Source organism: Amblyomma mixtum, chromosome 2, assembly GCF_055824585.1.
Source record: "Amblyomma mixtum isolate Tamu chromosome 2, ASM5582458v1, whole genome shotgun sequence".
Taxonomy (NCBI): Eukaryota; Metazoa; Arthropoda; class Arachnida; order Ixodida; family Ixodidae; genus Amblyomma; species Amblyomma mixtum.
This window is the reverse complement of record NC_143013.1, coordinates 219,205,734-219,218,574: the sequence shown is the minus strand read 5'-3', so window position 1 is coordinate 219,218,574 and position 12,841 is coordinate 219,205,734. Positions and strand designations below refer to the sequence as shown.

General features: G+C 47.7%; 1 protein-coding gene across 1 annotated transcript in view; it reads right to left on the bottom strand.

Annotated features, from left to right (window-relative positions):
* LOC149362609 (spliceosome associated factor 3, U4/U6 recycling protein-like) overlaps positions 1-12,841 on the bottom strand; it is a 64,551-nt gene that overhangs the window by 29,181 nt on the left and 22,529 nt on the right. The window contains exons 15-16 of the mRNA XM_089573120.1: positions 11,248-11,444; positions 940-1,045 (exon numbers count right to left, since the gene is read on the bottom strand). Of these exons, the coding sequence (XP_089429246.1) occupies positions 940-1,045; positions 11,248-11,444 (303 nt within the window). The remainder of the gene's footprint in view (positions 1-939; positions 1,046-11,247; positions 11,445-12,841) is intronic.

Below are 12,841 nucleotides of genomic sequence, written 5' to 3'. Positions count from 1 at the left end.
CACGCGCTCAGCCGGGAAGACTACGCCGGCACAAGCGCTGGCACTCTGCCAAAGTTCGCTTCCCCCTTGATTGGCGCGCCGCCAAGAAATGCGTCGGAGAAGGGGGGGGGGGGGGGGGGGGGGGGGCATGACGGTCTGAAAACGAGGCTTGCACAACCGAACAAGCGCTGTCAAAAGTGATGTTATCGCTGCGCAGCATCTTGGCGCGCTGCCAAGAAATGCCTTGTGGGCCGTGACGGTGCCAAACGGAGGGAAGCGTTAACGACTGACGCTTTTTTTTTTTTTTTTCAGATTCTTAGGCAAAAATCGGGGGTGGGTGGGTTCATTATGTGAGTGGGTTCATTACGCGAGTAAATACCCTACATACACCATAATGCAAATGGTTCTTGTCGGTTTTTTCGCAGCCATTCGATAATTCGAACATCGGATAATTCGAATGATTTCCCCGGTCCCGTGAAGTTCGAATTAACGAGCTTTTACTGTATGTCCTCTAAATCGAGGTAAGTTTTTTTTTTTCTGTGGCCTTCAACTTTCGGGTCTTGGCTTAGAATCGTGGCCGGCCTAGATTCGAGTAAATACGGTAATGATTTTTTTCTTCTTTTTTTTTTTCAGTTACTGGTGCAACACAGATGCAAAGATTGCGCGCAGTTACCATTTAAAAGAGAGGCAATAGAAACTCCTTCCCATGGCTTTTCACAGAATGTAAGTGACAGGTACCATGCTACATATACCCAATGCCATTATCAATGAGTACTAATAAATGACAAATGGCGTTGCCTCCAGCTAGTTTCACTGAAAAGTAAGCCTGGAAAACATTCTGGAAAGGAAACGTCACACACTACAATGCTTCACAAAGGCAAATGAAACTGCGACTTCTGCTGCTCACTAAGTTTCTGAACTGGGAAAGTCTGAGCACGTTGCGGTAGGAAGCACGCTTACTTTTCGGCTTCTTGGAAGGAGGCTCCTCAGTAGCGTCCCCGCCTGCCCCGGCCCTGGTGGTGGGTACTGAAGGCACCTTGAACCCATCCTTGTCTGTTGTCTCTTCCTGATGAGTGGCAAAAGAGGAGCACACATAGGCACCATGTACAGGAACAACCACTTATAACAGCACTTATATCACGGGCACTGTTGGGTCACGATGGGAAACCCTACTGCAGCTCCACTATCGTCACTGGCACTGTGCAGCCCTATTCATGGCCCACTCCATTCACACAGCATATAGAATAAATCCCAGTTGAAGCCCTGCACTCAGCCTGCTTTCTGCGTCTGCAGACTCACTCTCAGCAACTCACTCCTGCAGTTCCCCTTCCACATGACACAGACTACAGTCAGTGCGGGGATGTGCTACACTGAAAGGCATGCGCTCACATCTCCACTTCTCGTTCCGCGAAAGACAGTGTCCCAGGCATATCTAGCTGTAACAAGTCGAGTTACAACTTTGTTAAAGCCCCGAAGGTAGAGTTCGAACTCCGTCTTGGGCATGCCAACAGACTGGTGGCTGTGACAGCATAGTTCTAATCAATGCAACCAACACAGGAGCATACGTGGGCTTTTAGAAACTTGGCTGCTACATTGTTTCGAAAGCCAGCTTATCAACGCATGCAACACTACGATGCTGAAGCAACCATGCCCTATCTGGCTTTCCTGCTGTAGCCACAACACACTCCTGAAGAAACAAAAAGTAGATGATGTAAAAAGGTTCATCCATGGACATGTTTTGAACATAAAAATGTTTACTTTAAGCCATTTGAACGCTTGACAGCTTTAGTCAGCAAGCATGGCACTTGATCAAGGCTCTGTATGTGGCCACCTATGGTGCCCATAGCTGGGTGCTTAGTGGCTCACAACAACTGCCTTCTCTTGACTGCCAGAGTATTAGGAACATTGAGGCAATGGGGCACTTTGCAGATCGATAACAGCCTTCCGTGTAGGAGAAGGCTCTTTGCCAGAAACTGATGCTCCTTCGCGACCATACCGTACAATCTCTACATACCACAATGTGTCATCATTGAAAATAATGATGCACTAGTCCCTCCCTAAAGCTGCATGCATGCAAATCCAGCTGAAAAACATGATCAAAGCAATGCAACTGAAATCCCGCAAATTATTAATAGGCAGCCTGATCGCACGCAAACTGCAATGCACTAGGCAGTGGAGGGAAAACATCCACAGCAGGGCAGTTTGGAAACTAACGCAAGTCGAGCCTGGATATATCAAACCCGGATATTTAGAATTATTGGCTATGTTGAACACAGATTATCCCCTTGAATATTCTGCATAAAAGTATGAAAAGTAGCACCGTATATCCAACTACAATTTCACCAGGCATTTGATGCACTGAACTGCACACTGTGCCCCTGCCAGTAGCACTCTTCCTAACAACGTGCTTTCATCACGTTTTGTGCACAAAAACCAGTCGGCTGCGCGACCTTGGTCACAAGCTGGCAGCCCCAACACTATAATATAGTGTGAGGAGGTGAACATGTGATCTGCTTGAGGGTGGCCTTCGCCTTGTTGCACTCCTTTTCCACGTCACATCACTCTCATGTGGTGAAGCCAGCCTAACTAAAGCCTAGTGATGACCAGGGTGTCGAACCGGAACCGAACCCGAACCCTGAACCGGAACCGAACCCGAATTTTCGCCCGGAACCGGAACCGAACCGAACCCATAAATTTTTCGCCATCTTGGAACTGAACCCGAACCGGAACGATTCAAAGGAACCGTTCCGAACCGGTTCGGGACCCGGTTCAGCGCCACTTTTTTTCATCTCGGCATACTTCTTGTTTTCGGACAAAATGAGATGATCTAGCGCGTAGATTTACCCTCCCGTAGCTGTCTGCGCTGGGAAGTGCGAAAATGGTACCCCGTATATGCGACAGAAAACTTACAGGATGTCTGGTGCCTGGGAAAAAGTCTAATTGACGCTTCTGCAATGTAGTACCGCCAATTCTTTGTGCGTCAGGTTTATGTGAAATCTTGACTTATTACTCCTCCCCTTTTACATATTTGCGTAAATCTTTAATAAAAATGTTAGGACTGCTCTAACTCAGTAAAGTACTAAAGACACCAAATTTTTTGCTTGCGTGCTTTCTTCTTTCAAACGATGTGTTAGACGTTGTTGTACACGGAGCATGGCGTGGTATTTCACCAACACACAATAAATAATTTATATTTCAATTTCTTCATGACCCTGTTTCGGTTTCACCAACATAACGATGGCTGTGACGTGTAGAGGAATTAGGTCGCGTGAGGTGCTATACACGGCAATATAACTGCTGATATGTCGTTCGTTGTAATTATAGGTCTTGAATTCGGCTGATATAAGTGCTACAGTGAGTCAAAACAACGTATCAGCGTTTGTATTAGTTTTCTCGTGCCTCACTGGACCTAAAGTTGAAATCATGTAACAACCATCATTTGGTTGATGAAACCGGAACAGCATGGGAGAAAAAATTGTTTTCTAAATTATTTAGTGGCAGTAGGCGAATACCACACGGTGGTCCATGTATTCTAATATCTATGGCGTAATTTGAAAGAAGAAAATACGCAATAAAACTGGGTGTCTACAGTCATTTAAGCACCGATTAAGAATGCCTACCTTTTCTTTGGGTCATTTCCCACAAATAGATAAAATATTAGCGCGAGGATCCAACAACGTTGTGACGGTGGTTTTTGAGGAAAGGAAATGGCGCAGTAACTGTCTCATTTCTTGATGGACACCTGAAACGCGCCGTAAGGAAGGGAGGAAGGTGGGAGTGAAAGAAAAAAACAGAAACAGGCGCAGTAGGCGTACACCGAATAAGTAACCAAGCGCCCTAACCACTGAGCCACTGCAGTGGGTAGTGCAACATTTACTTTTGTAGGCGCTCATTGTCTCAAACAGCAGGTTCTAAATAAACCCCCTCAAGATGTAGCTCAACAAAGAAAAAAAAGGCTAAATGGCTGTGGAGCTCGGCTGCTGATTCCAAAAATACAAAGACCAGCGTGCTTTCTCGCACGCCGAAAATCCCCAGCTGGTCCTCGTTAATATGGAGCCCTCCACTACACGGTCCATCCTATAGCCACAATGTCTACTCGACACATTAAACCCGAGATATTCCTACTATTATTACCAAAAGAAGGATGTATAAATTGGTGCAGCTTGTTTTGTTTTTAGAATCCGCATATTCTAGTTTGTGCGCGACGGAAATAAGCAACGAAAGGCGGGTTCTTGGCACCGGTCGAGATGTACTAATAAGAAAAAAATTAAATACCGAATACTCAAAAGGGCAATGCGGAAATATATGCGCTCGCTGGCATGCGATAGTGATTACGCCCAGAAAGATGCTACTGCGATTAAATGTAACTGCGATGAATTGATTTCGTTATCCCTATTCGCTGAAATCGTTCTGCTTCTAAGAAAAAATTGCTGCCAGTCGCCAGCGCGCGGCTCCATCCGCTGTTCTCTCACTGCTCGATCTTAAATTCTCTGTCTAGCGACTTATATCTACTTCTCGCTGTCATACTTCCCATTCGTATTGTCTGACATGACTGGCTTATGAGTGTTGGCGTTTTTTTCGTACTACGCTTGGGCGACTGAATACGTTGAGCCTTCACAACAATCTGCCTCGGCTATATCGGGTACAGGTGGGTGATGGGGGTAGAAAGATGAGTGAAAGTTTTGAAGGTGTATTTTTACCAGTGAATGCCCGAATGTGCGCCCACCGGAGTGCGCATCAAGGATGGAGGCTACACGCACGCACCCCCCCAACACACACACACACACGCGCACACACACACAAACACACACACACACACACACACACACACACACACACACGCAGGAGCCGCCGCGGTGGCTCAGTGGCTATGGTGCTCGGCTGCTGTCCCGAAAGACGCGGGTTCGATCCCGGCCGCGGCGGTTGAATTTCTTTGGAGGAGAAATTCGAGGCCCGTGTACTGTGCGATGTCAGTGCACGTTAAAGAACCACAGGTGGTCGAAATTTCTGGAGCCCTACACTACGGCGTCTCTCATAGCCTTAGTCGCTTTGGGACGTTAAACCCCATAAACCAAACCAAACCACACACACACACACACACACACACACGAACGCACGCACGCACCCACGCACGCACGCACGCACACGCACACACACGCACACAGCGCGGTTATTTTTGGGAAAGCAGGCTATACTGCTAACGCAGTAAAAAGAACAACTAACAGGGTTTGTATACTCTATATCCTCTGACTCCGAGTGGGATTCGTACCAATGGCGGCGCAACAGAAAACTCTCTTTACAGATGCTTTAGGCTATTCGGCTATCTTGTAGGCTTCTTTTTATGGTTGTTGCATGGAATATTTGGAAATTTCTGACCCTTTGTGGCAGATTGAAACTACAGTTGAGCCCATTTATAACGAACCTGACGGTGACGTGGCTTCCGTTCGTTATATCTGATGTTCGTAGCAAGTGGATTCTTCGTACAAGAGCCAGAAAGACTAAGGCCAGTAAAAATGGCGTCTATTTCTTATAAAACTGCGTCATTCGTGCCTGCTTGTGCAAAGCAGAGCCTGTCGCGCCTCTTTCCAAGCTATCTAGGGCGCTCATTTAATCCTCGTCGAGACCTTGCTGCCAGCTATCAAATTTAGGGACAGGGTATAACTAATCATGAATGAGATGTGCATGGCAGTTGGTGGCAGGTCGGCCCCATAAATGAGATTGCTGGCAGTAGGGAGAACTCGCCCTTGGTGTTCAACGTCTCTGTCAGAGCATGCACTTCTGCGATTGTGTGGTCCGCAGGAACGTAGTTATCCGAGAAAACATCTGCCCGGCTATGGATCAACGTAGCGCTGCCAGAAATCTGCATGCGTCTGGTCACGCGTGTTTGCGAGCTTCTTCTGTCGTTCCTGCATGGGATGATGCAGCGACGAAGTAGCGCAGCGCTTGTGGCGCAGAATGCATCCGTTGCACTGTCCGCTGTGTGGCAATGCCTGCACATGGTAGCGGCACAAAAGATGGAGACGACTGGGCAGGCTATGCATACGACTTGACCGCCATGGCCAGCAAGGATTTCAGAATTATCAAATCGCTGCTTTTAGTTGATCCTTCGGAGCAATAGCGCAAACAGGACAAGGGACCAAGGACGAGTAGACACACACAGCGCTGTGTGTCTACTCGTCCTTGGTCCCTTGTCCTGTTTGCGCTATTGCTTCGAAGTATGAACCAACAAGCCCGGATTTCAACGTTTTTAGTTTATCCGCGACCATGGTCAGTAGCTTCGCTTTCGACGATGCCCCCGTCTCACGCACACCGCGCTTCTTCCATACGGGATGCTTTGCCGAGCCTGCGAACGCAGGCAATGATTGCCCTCGTAGGCCATCGACGCGGGTTTGGCCGGCGGTTACTTACTATTTCAATAGAGAGTTATAGCATATCGTTACCGTGTTTAATTTATCGTTTACATTGTTACCAGACGCTGCAGTTTGCGGTTAGCGCTGCGCAGGGCAGTGCCGCCTTTTAATTGCACTTCTGGGTCGACAGGTTCTTTCCGGTTGAGAGACACTCTTTCATCTGCATGCTTAGTGGAAGCACGACCTCTTCAACTTCGAGGGTAGTTTACCGCGCCTCCTCGTTCGCTATAGCCGCGTGGTGCGGCCAGACGTGTTCGTTGTATCTCCGACAAATTTCCATTATACATATATGAATAATGGAAATGCATATTTTGACGGTAGCACCGCATCCGCTCGTAATAAACGAGGGTTCGTTATATCTGCGGTCGTTAAAGTGGGCTCGACTAGCTGCACATCCGCGGAATTCGCTTTAATACACTGGTATTAAGAAAGTCCAGGCAGGGCTGCAGATGTATGAGTAGAGGAAGTAATGGCCGATCGCAACATTTGTCATCTGCCTTGTGGAGAGGCCGTACAGGTAAGTGAAAGCGAAGAGTGAGAAAACCGAATGAATCAACACAAAGTTTTCTCGCCAGCACGTCTAGAAAAGACAGGCAAGAACTTAGTCGCCTATTAAGCATAGCTGCCAGAAAGGAGTTGTTTGTAGTTTTGAAAATAAATGCCTGAAACAATTTGGTGGACAAATGATGCATGCCAGATTAACCACTCTTTATCACTCAATCAAGGGCGCAAAAAATTCTGTTGATGCAAACGTTGCCTTTCATAGCGCCTCAAGAAAAGTCGCAAACATTCGGTGTAGTGCAAGTAAATCTTCTTCCTCGCACAATGCTGCACTTGCAAGAATGTTGCCGCTCAAGGTCGCAAACAAACACGTTGCCAATTTTTTTGGTTTGGTTTATTGGATTTTAACGTCCCAAAGCGACTCAGGCTATGCGAAACACCGTAGTAAAGGGCTGAGGAAATTTCGGCCACCTGGGGTTCTTTGAGGTGCACTGACATCGCACAGTACACAAGCCTCTAGAATTTCGCCTTCATCGAAATTCGGCCGCCGCGGCCGGAATCGAACCCGCATCTTTCGGGTCCGCAGCCGAGCGCCGTAACCACTGAGCCACCGCGGCGGTGCTGTTGATAATTTGTGTCCGTGCAAAAATGAAATGTTCTCAACCCATCCAAGCGTGTTTTTTATCATAATTTTTTAATCAGAAGAAAGACAGTTGACGTCATCATAATAAGTCAATGTCATAATTTCTAAGCCATGATTAGCTGTGTTTTTGAAGATACTGAGCTATAGGGGCTCGGGATATATAACGTGGGTCATAAAGGCGATGTCGAATAGGCGATTTAAATAAAATATATTTGGTAAGTTCTGAATGTTAGAGAGAGCCAGTGCTTCCACGAGGCTCTAGTTGGGCGGCGGTTGGGCAGTGGAGGGATTCTCGCACATTTTCTTACCATGTAGTGAAGGAGGGGGGACTGGCAATTCGGTTTCGGGTCGACGGAAATGTGTCCGTCTGTATGTAGGTGCTGATACATGACAGTTTCGTTTCTCAGTAGTGCGCGGGAACGTAGAGGGCGCATGCGGCGGCAATCTTGGGGCCCCGTATGTGCAATGCGTGCGAGAAAGTCCCAACTGACTCAAGCTTCAAGGGAGACCTATTACTCGCATGACGAGGTCTTCCAAACTGCTCAACCAGGAGGGTCTTGTAGATGCAAAATCCACCGGCTTTCCGCCTCACACCTCATAAGGTGGATTATAGCATATACATAGCCGGTTTTCATAAATTTTGAGTTCATTTCATTTTGCGGCTCTTGCCGAAAATTCGTCTTTTTGCTGCGGACAATAAATAAAATGGGTCAAGTGAGAACATCGCGCATTAAACAATTTTTTCATGCTTAAGTAACGCCGTAAACACGACAAAAGGAAGACGGGAGACGACACGAGCGCTGACTAACAACTGAGTATTTTATCCTGGGAAAAGTGTACAAAGGCGCAGGACTCGGGGAACAACCCCGAGAACAGAACAAAGGTTAAAACTTAAAAACCATACTGTGCATGCACATCACAGTCGAGTCATGACTCTTTTTCAACGAAATTCGAAGACTGTCTTCCATAGTAGACGGCACTCCCCTATCCCCTGGACCTCACCCAATTGCCAAAAAAGCCTGACTCCTTATCTACCAAACTGATAGATGTTGAAGCAACACACTCATCTGCTTCCTTCCTGATCACATAGGCCTCGACCAACTCCCTACATATGCAAACAGGGTTATTAAACACGACACTTGTCTTATCTACTGGGGGAAGCAATTGTTGCACTCGTTGCAATGCAAAGCCAAGTTGTACGACACCGCTACTTTTTTCCCCCCATCTGTGATGCTCAAACAAATGCTCATTGCTTCCCCACTTAGAAAGACAAGTCTCCTGCTTATTCACCCTGATCGAATTGGTAGCGAGATGGTGGAGGCCTTTATGATAAGGAAGGAAGCAGATGAGCGTGCTTGTTCACCATCCATCAACTTCGTAGATAAGGAGTCAGACTTTCTTGGCAACTGTGTGTGGTCCAGAAGATAGGGGAGTGCTGTCTACTATGGAAGATAGTCTTCGAATTTCGTTGAAACAGATGTCATGACTCGACATTGATGTGCATGCGGAGTATAATGGTTTTATTTTTAATCTTTGTTGTTCTGTTTTTTGGATTGTTCACTGTGTCCTGCGCCTTCATATACTTTTCCGAAAATGTAATAACCTGTTGTTAGTCAGCGTCTGTGTCGTCTCCAGTCTCCCTTTTGTCCTGTTTACTGCGCTTCTTAAGCATTAACCCTTACAAACTGGCACAGTTTTATGTTCTCGTAAACAAATCTTTGCATTTTTTTATACCGATGTGCCAGAAAAAAGAAAACGCATAGCAAGATTGACTGAAACTCATCTGCGTTCTATTTTTTTTTTTGTCCTGAACCCGTTTGAACCCGTTTGAACCGGTTCGGGACGGTCCGAACCGGTTCGAACCGGAACGGAATGGCCCTCTGGAGCCGAACCCGGAACTGAACCCGAAAGGCGTGAACCCGAACCGGAACCGAACCCGAAAAAATGCCGGTTCGACACCCTGGTGATGACCCTCGCGTGGCGCACTTTCACTGCCAAAGGTGTTGCAGAAGACAATTGTACCTTAATTTTAATGAGCGGTTCTGTTTTTAATATGGTAATGGTAGCAGGATAAGATATCGTATGACAGGCAGTGCCTAGTTCTGAAGCACTATAACAGCAGCTTTCAAGCAGGTTAGGCTCGGCAATGCCTAGCGAGCAGTAGCATGGGGCAATGCATTCTCGCTTCTAGCTTACAGATAAGTTTATCTATTCGATATATCTGAGTTCAGCTGTAGTTCAGTGCCAGTGACAAAAAAGAAAGAAAGTTGGAGGCTTATCAAGGTTAAGCCCAGTGGATGCGAAGCAGCCTTCGTTTTGCATTCTTATTATTAACGTCCTTAGCGTTTGGAGGCATCTTGACCGCATACACGCCCGGCACAAAGACGCTGGCGCGGTTGCGGGCACAGAGACTGACGCGACGGCGGGCGCGCGCTGCTTCATCCCTGGAGAGACGTCACATATCACGTGATGCAGCAATGGTGGCGCCGCCGCCGCGTCGCGCGCGACGGCGCGAACCGAAGCGTGGAGGCCTCCGCCGGGCGATGTCCGACGGCGCGATATGAGGCCCCATCTGCAGCCAGTGTGACGTCATCACGTGACGTCACATCATGTGATCTCACTTCAAGGTCAATGGTGGCCACCGCCGGGCGATGTCCGACGGCGCGATATGAGGCCCCATCTGCAGCCGGTGTGACGTCATCACGTGACGTCACATCATGTGATCTCATTTGAAGGTCAATGGTGGCCACCGCCGGGCGTCGCACGAAGGCCCGAAACCTATGTTAATATGCCTCGCATAATAGAGCATGTTGCGACCCAATCCGTAAGCACGTAGTGAGCACTCTCATGACTGATTTAGCTGTCCTGTAAGATAAAAAATTCAGGTCCTAATGGTGTGAATTATCACAACATGATATTCCTGAGCCCTAAGCCTGCATTCGCGCAGAAGGCACACAAAGTCCTGTCTCTTTTGCTGTCTAAGCAGGAGAAATAGCTCATGGACTGACATGCCTGCCATTCACCTTTCTGTCTAGTAGCTGTCCATCAAAGGATGTGGGGACGCTCTTTACTCGTCCCCTGTGGTTTGCTTCCCGCAATGCAGCCTCTTTAGTCATGTTAATTTAACTAACAAGAGAGGGCGCTGGCGCCGCAGCGACACCAGCGCCACAGATGGCATGTATGCTGCGCGTGCGCAGGGGGGAGACAGCCCTCTTCTGCTCGGGACCAGGGAAGCGCGCTGACATTCAACGCGAGGCTCCGCTCTTCGCTGGCTGGCACGAAGCCTCGTGGGGAGGAACGTTCCCCCGCATCTTGTCCTCTCCAGCTGCGAAGTATCCCTTGCCCTAGCTTGGGTGAACATTCGCTCGTAACCGTGCTGGTGAGTCGGACGTCCTCGATTCCTCAGTGTATTTTGTTGCTAGCTGGCGTTATTGTAGTAGTAGCAATAAATGCCTTGTTTGTGTCAGTCAGAGTGTCATTCCCTTGTTCCCTCAGAGCAAGGCCCAGCGCGCGCTCGGTAGCGTACGTGAGCACGAGGTGGGGTCCGCGCGGTTTTGAACTGTGTCAGCCGCGGTTAAGCAGGGGAAAAGTATTTCCCCAGTTAAAACCCCACAAGGAATCGGAGCATAATCAGCGGCACACATCAATCACATGACATCTGCTACGCTTAGAGAGCCCCACCACTCTGCGCTATGTGGACTGTGCTCTCCCTACCTGGCTGCCGTCCTGCCCCTCTGCGGGCTGTGCTTTCCTCTTGGTCTGCTGTCCGGGTGTCTCCCTCTGGAAGACCTTGGCCCCAGCTTCCCGCTGCCTCTCCGCTTTGCGCTCAGCCTTCTTCTCGGCCTTCTTCTCGGCCTTGTGGCTCTTCCTCTGGGACTCCAGCTCAGCCTCACGGGCAGCCTCCCGAGCAGCTGCCTGCTCCAAACCAACGACACCATGACACATCAAGCGGCAAAAGCAACAACAATTATTCACATCTCACTCATCTGTGGAGAACTTAGCATTTATTTCCTTATTCAATAACTTAGAAAGGGTACATACTTGCGCGAAGAGGGCGGGGCACAACAAGGGAACACACATGACATGTAGTACATGTACACACATGTACACACGACATGTACACACATGTACACACGACATGTACACATGACATGCACTCTGTACATGTCGTGTGTGTTCCTTTGTTGTGTCCCATCCTCTTTTCGCAAGTACGTACCCTTTCTAAGATGAATCAGCTCGCCCAAACAAGAGTTTTACATCAATATCTTAGGCACCTAAAAATAGCACTCCTTTTTGAAAACCACGGTGCACCACTTACAGTGGGGAAACATAAGGTACCGGTTCACATGCATAAAGAACTTAAAGAAGGAAATAAAGTCACCACTTTTGATATCAAGAAATCAAACGTGTGCGTTTAAAAACTGGTTAGAACAAAACTGCCAATGGCCGGGTCCTTAAAAATGTGAGACTTTGAAAGGACCTTAAATACGCATTCGAGGTACAAAAAGCCATTGTTACACAAATAAAAAGGCTGGTTTTGAGCTGGCCTTGTGAATCAATTGCAGCATTGAGTTCAATCGCCTTCACTAATATGAGATTAGTATGTGCCTTAGTACGCTGTCTACAGTGCAATCAAAAGGCTGAAAGAGTACCACTCATCTCCTCCTGTACATGTCAGTAAATTTAATTGTTGTTGGAATGGAGATCTCGCAGAAACTACTACATACTGAGATTCTACATGCAGACTCATACAAAGATAGAGAGCCTATCAGTCAAGCAGCCAACTGCTGTACCTGCCACAGTGGATCAGTGGTTAGAGCATATGGTAGCTGAGCTCGAAGATCCAGGTTCAATCCCAGCCGCTGCAACCCTGTTTTGATGTAGGCAAAGCGCCAAAGGTGCCAGTGTGCCGTGTGATGTCAGTGCATGTTAAAAGATCCCCCCATGGTCAAAATTATTCTGCAGCCCTCAACTCTGGCACCTCTTTCTCTCTTTCTTTTTTCACTCCTGCATTCACCTTTTCCCTCACACCAGACAGCTACTGCGTCATTTCCTTTCCATTACTTAAAAAAAATTTTAATTTATCAAACCTTTAAACCTGTAACACCCAGTACGTCACACATGATACAGAGAGCAGAAATGTCAATGCTAATGCTAGTTTCCATTTCTGCTAGCACAAGAACATCGAATCCTCACACGGCTGCACAAACTGTGTTTCCCCATGTATTCATGGAAGCAAAGTGGTAGTTTCAGCTGCCAGTAATGCATAAGGAGTGCTGAAAGATCTCTAACTGCAGACGCTGACCCT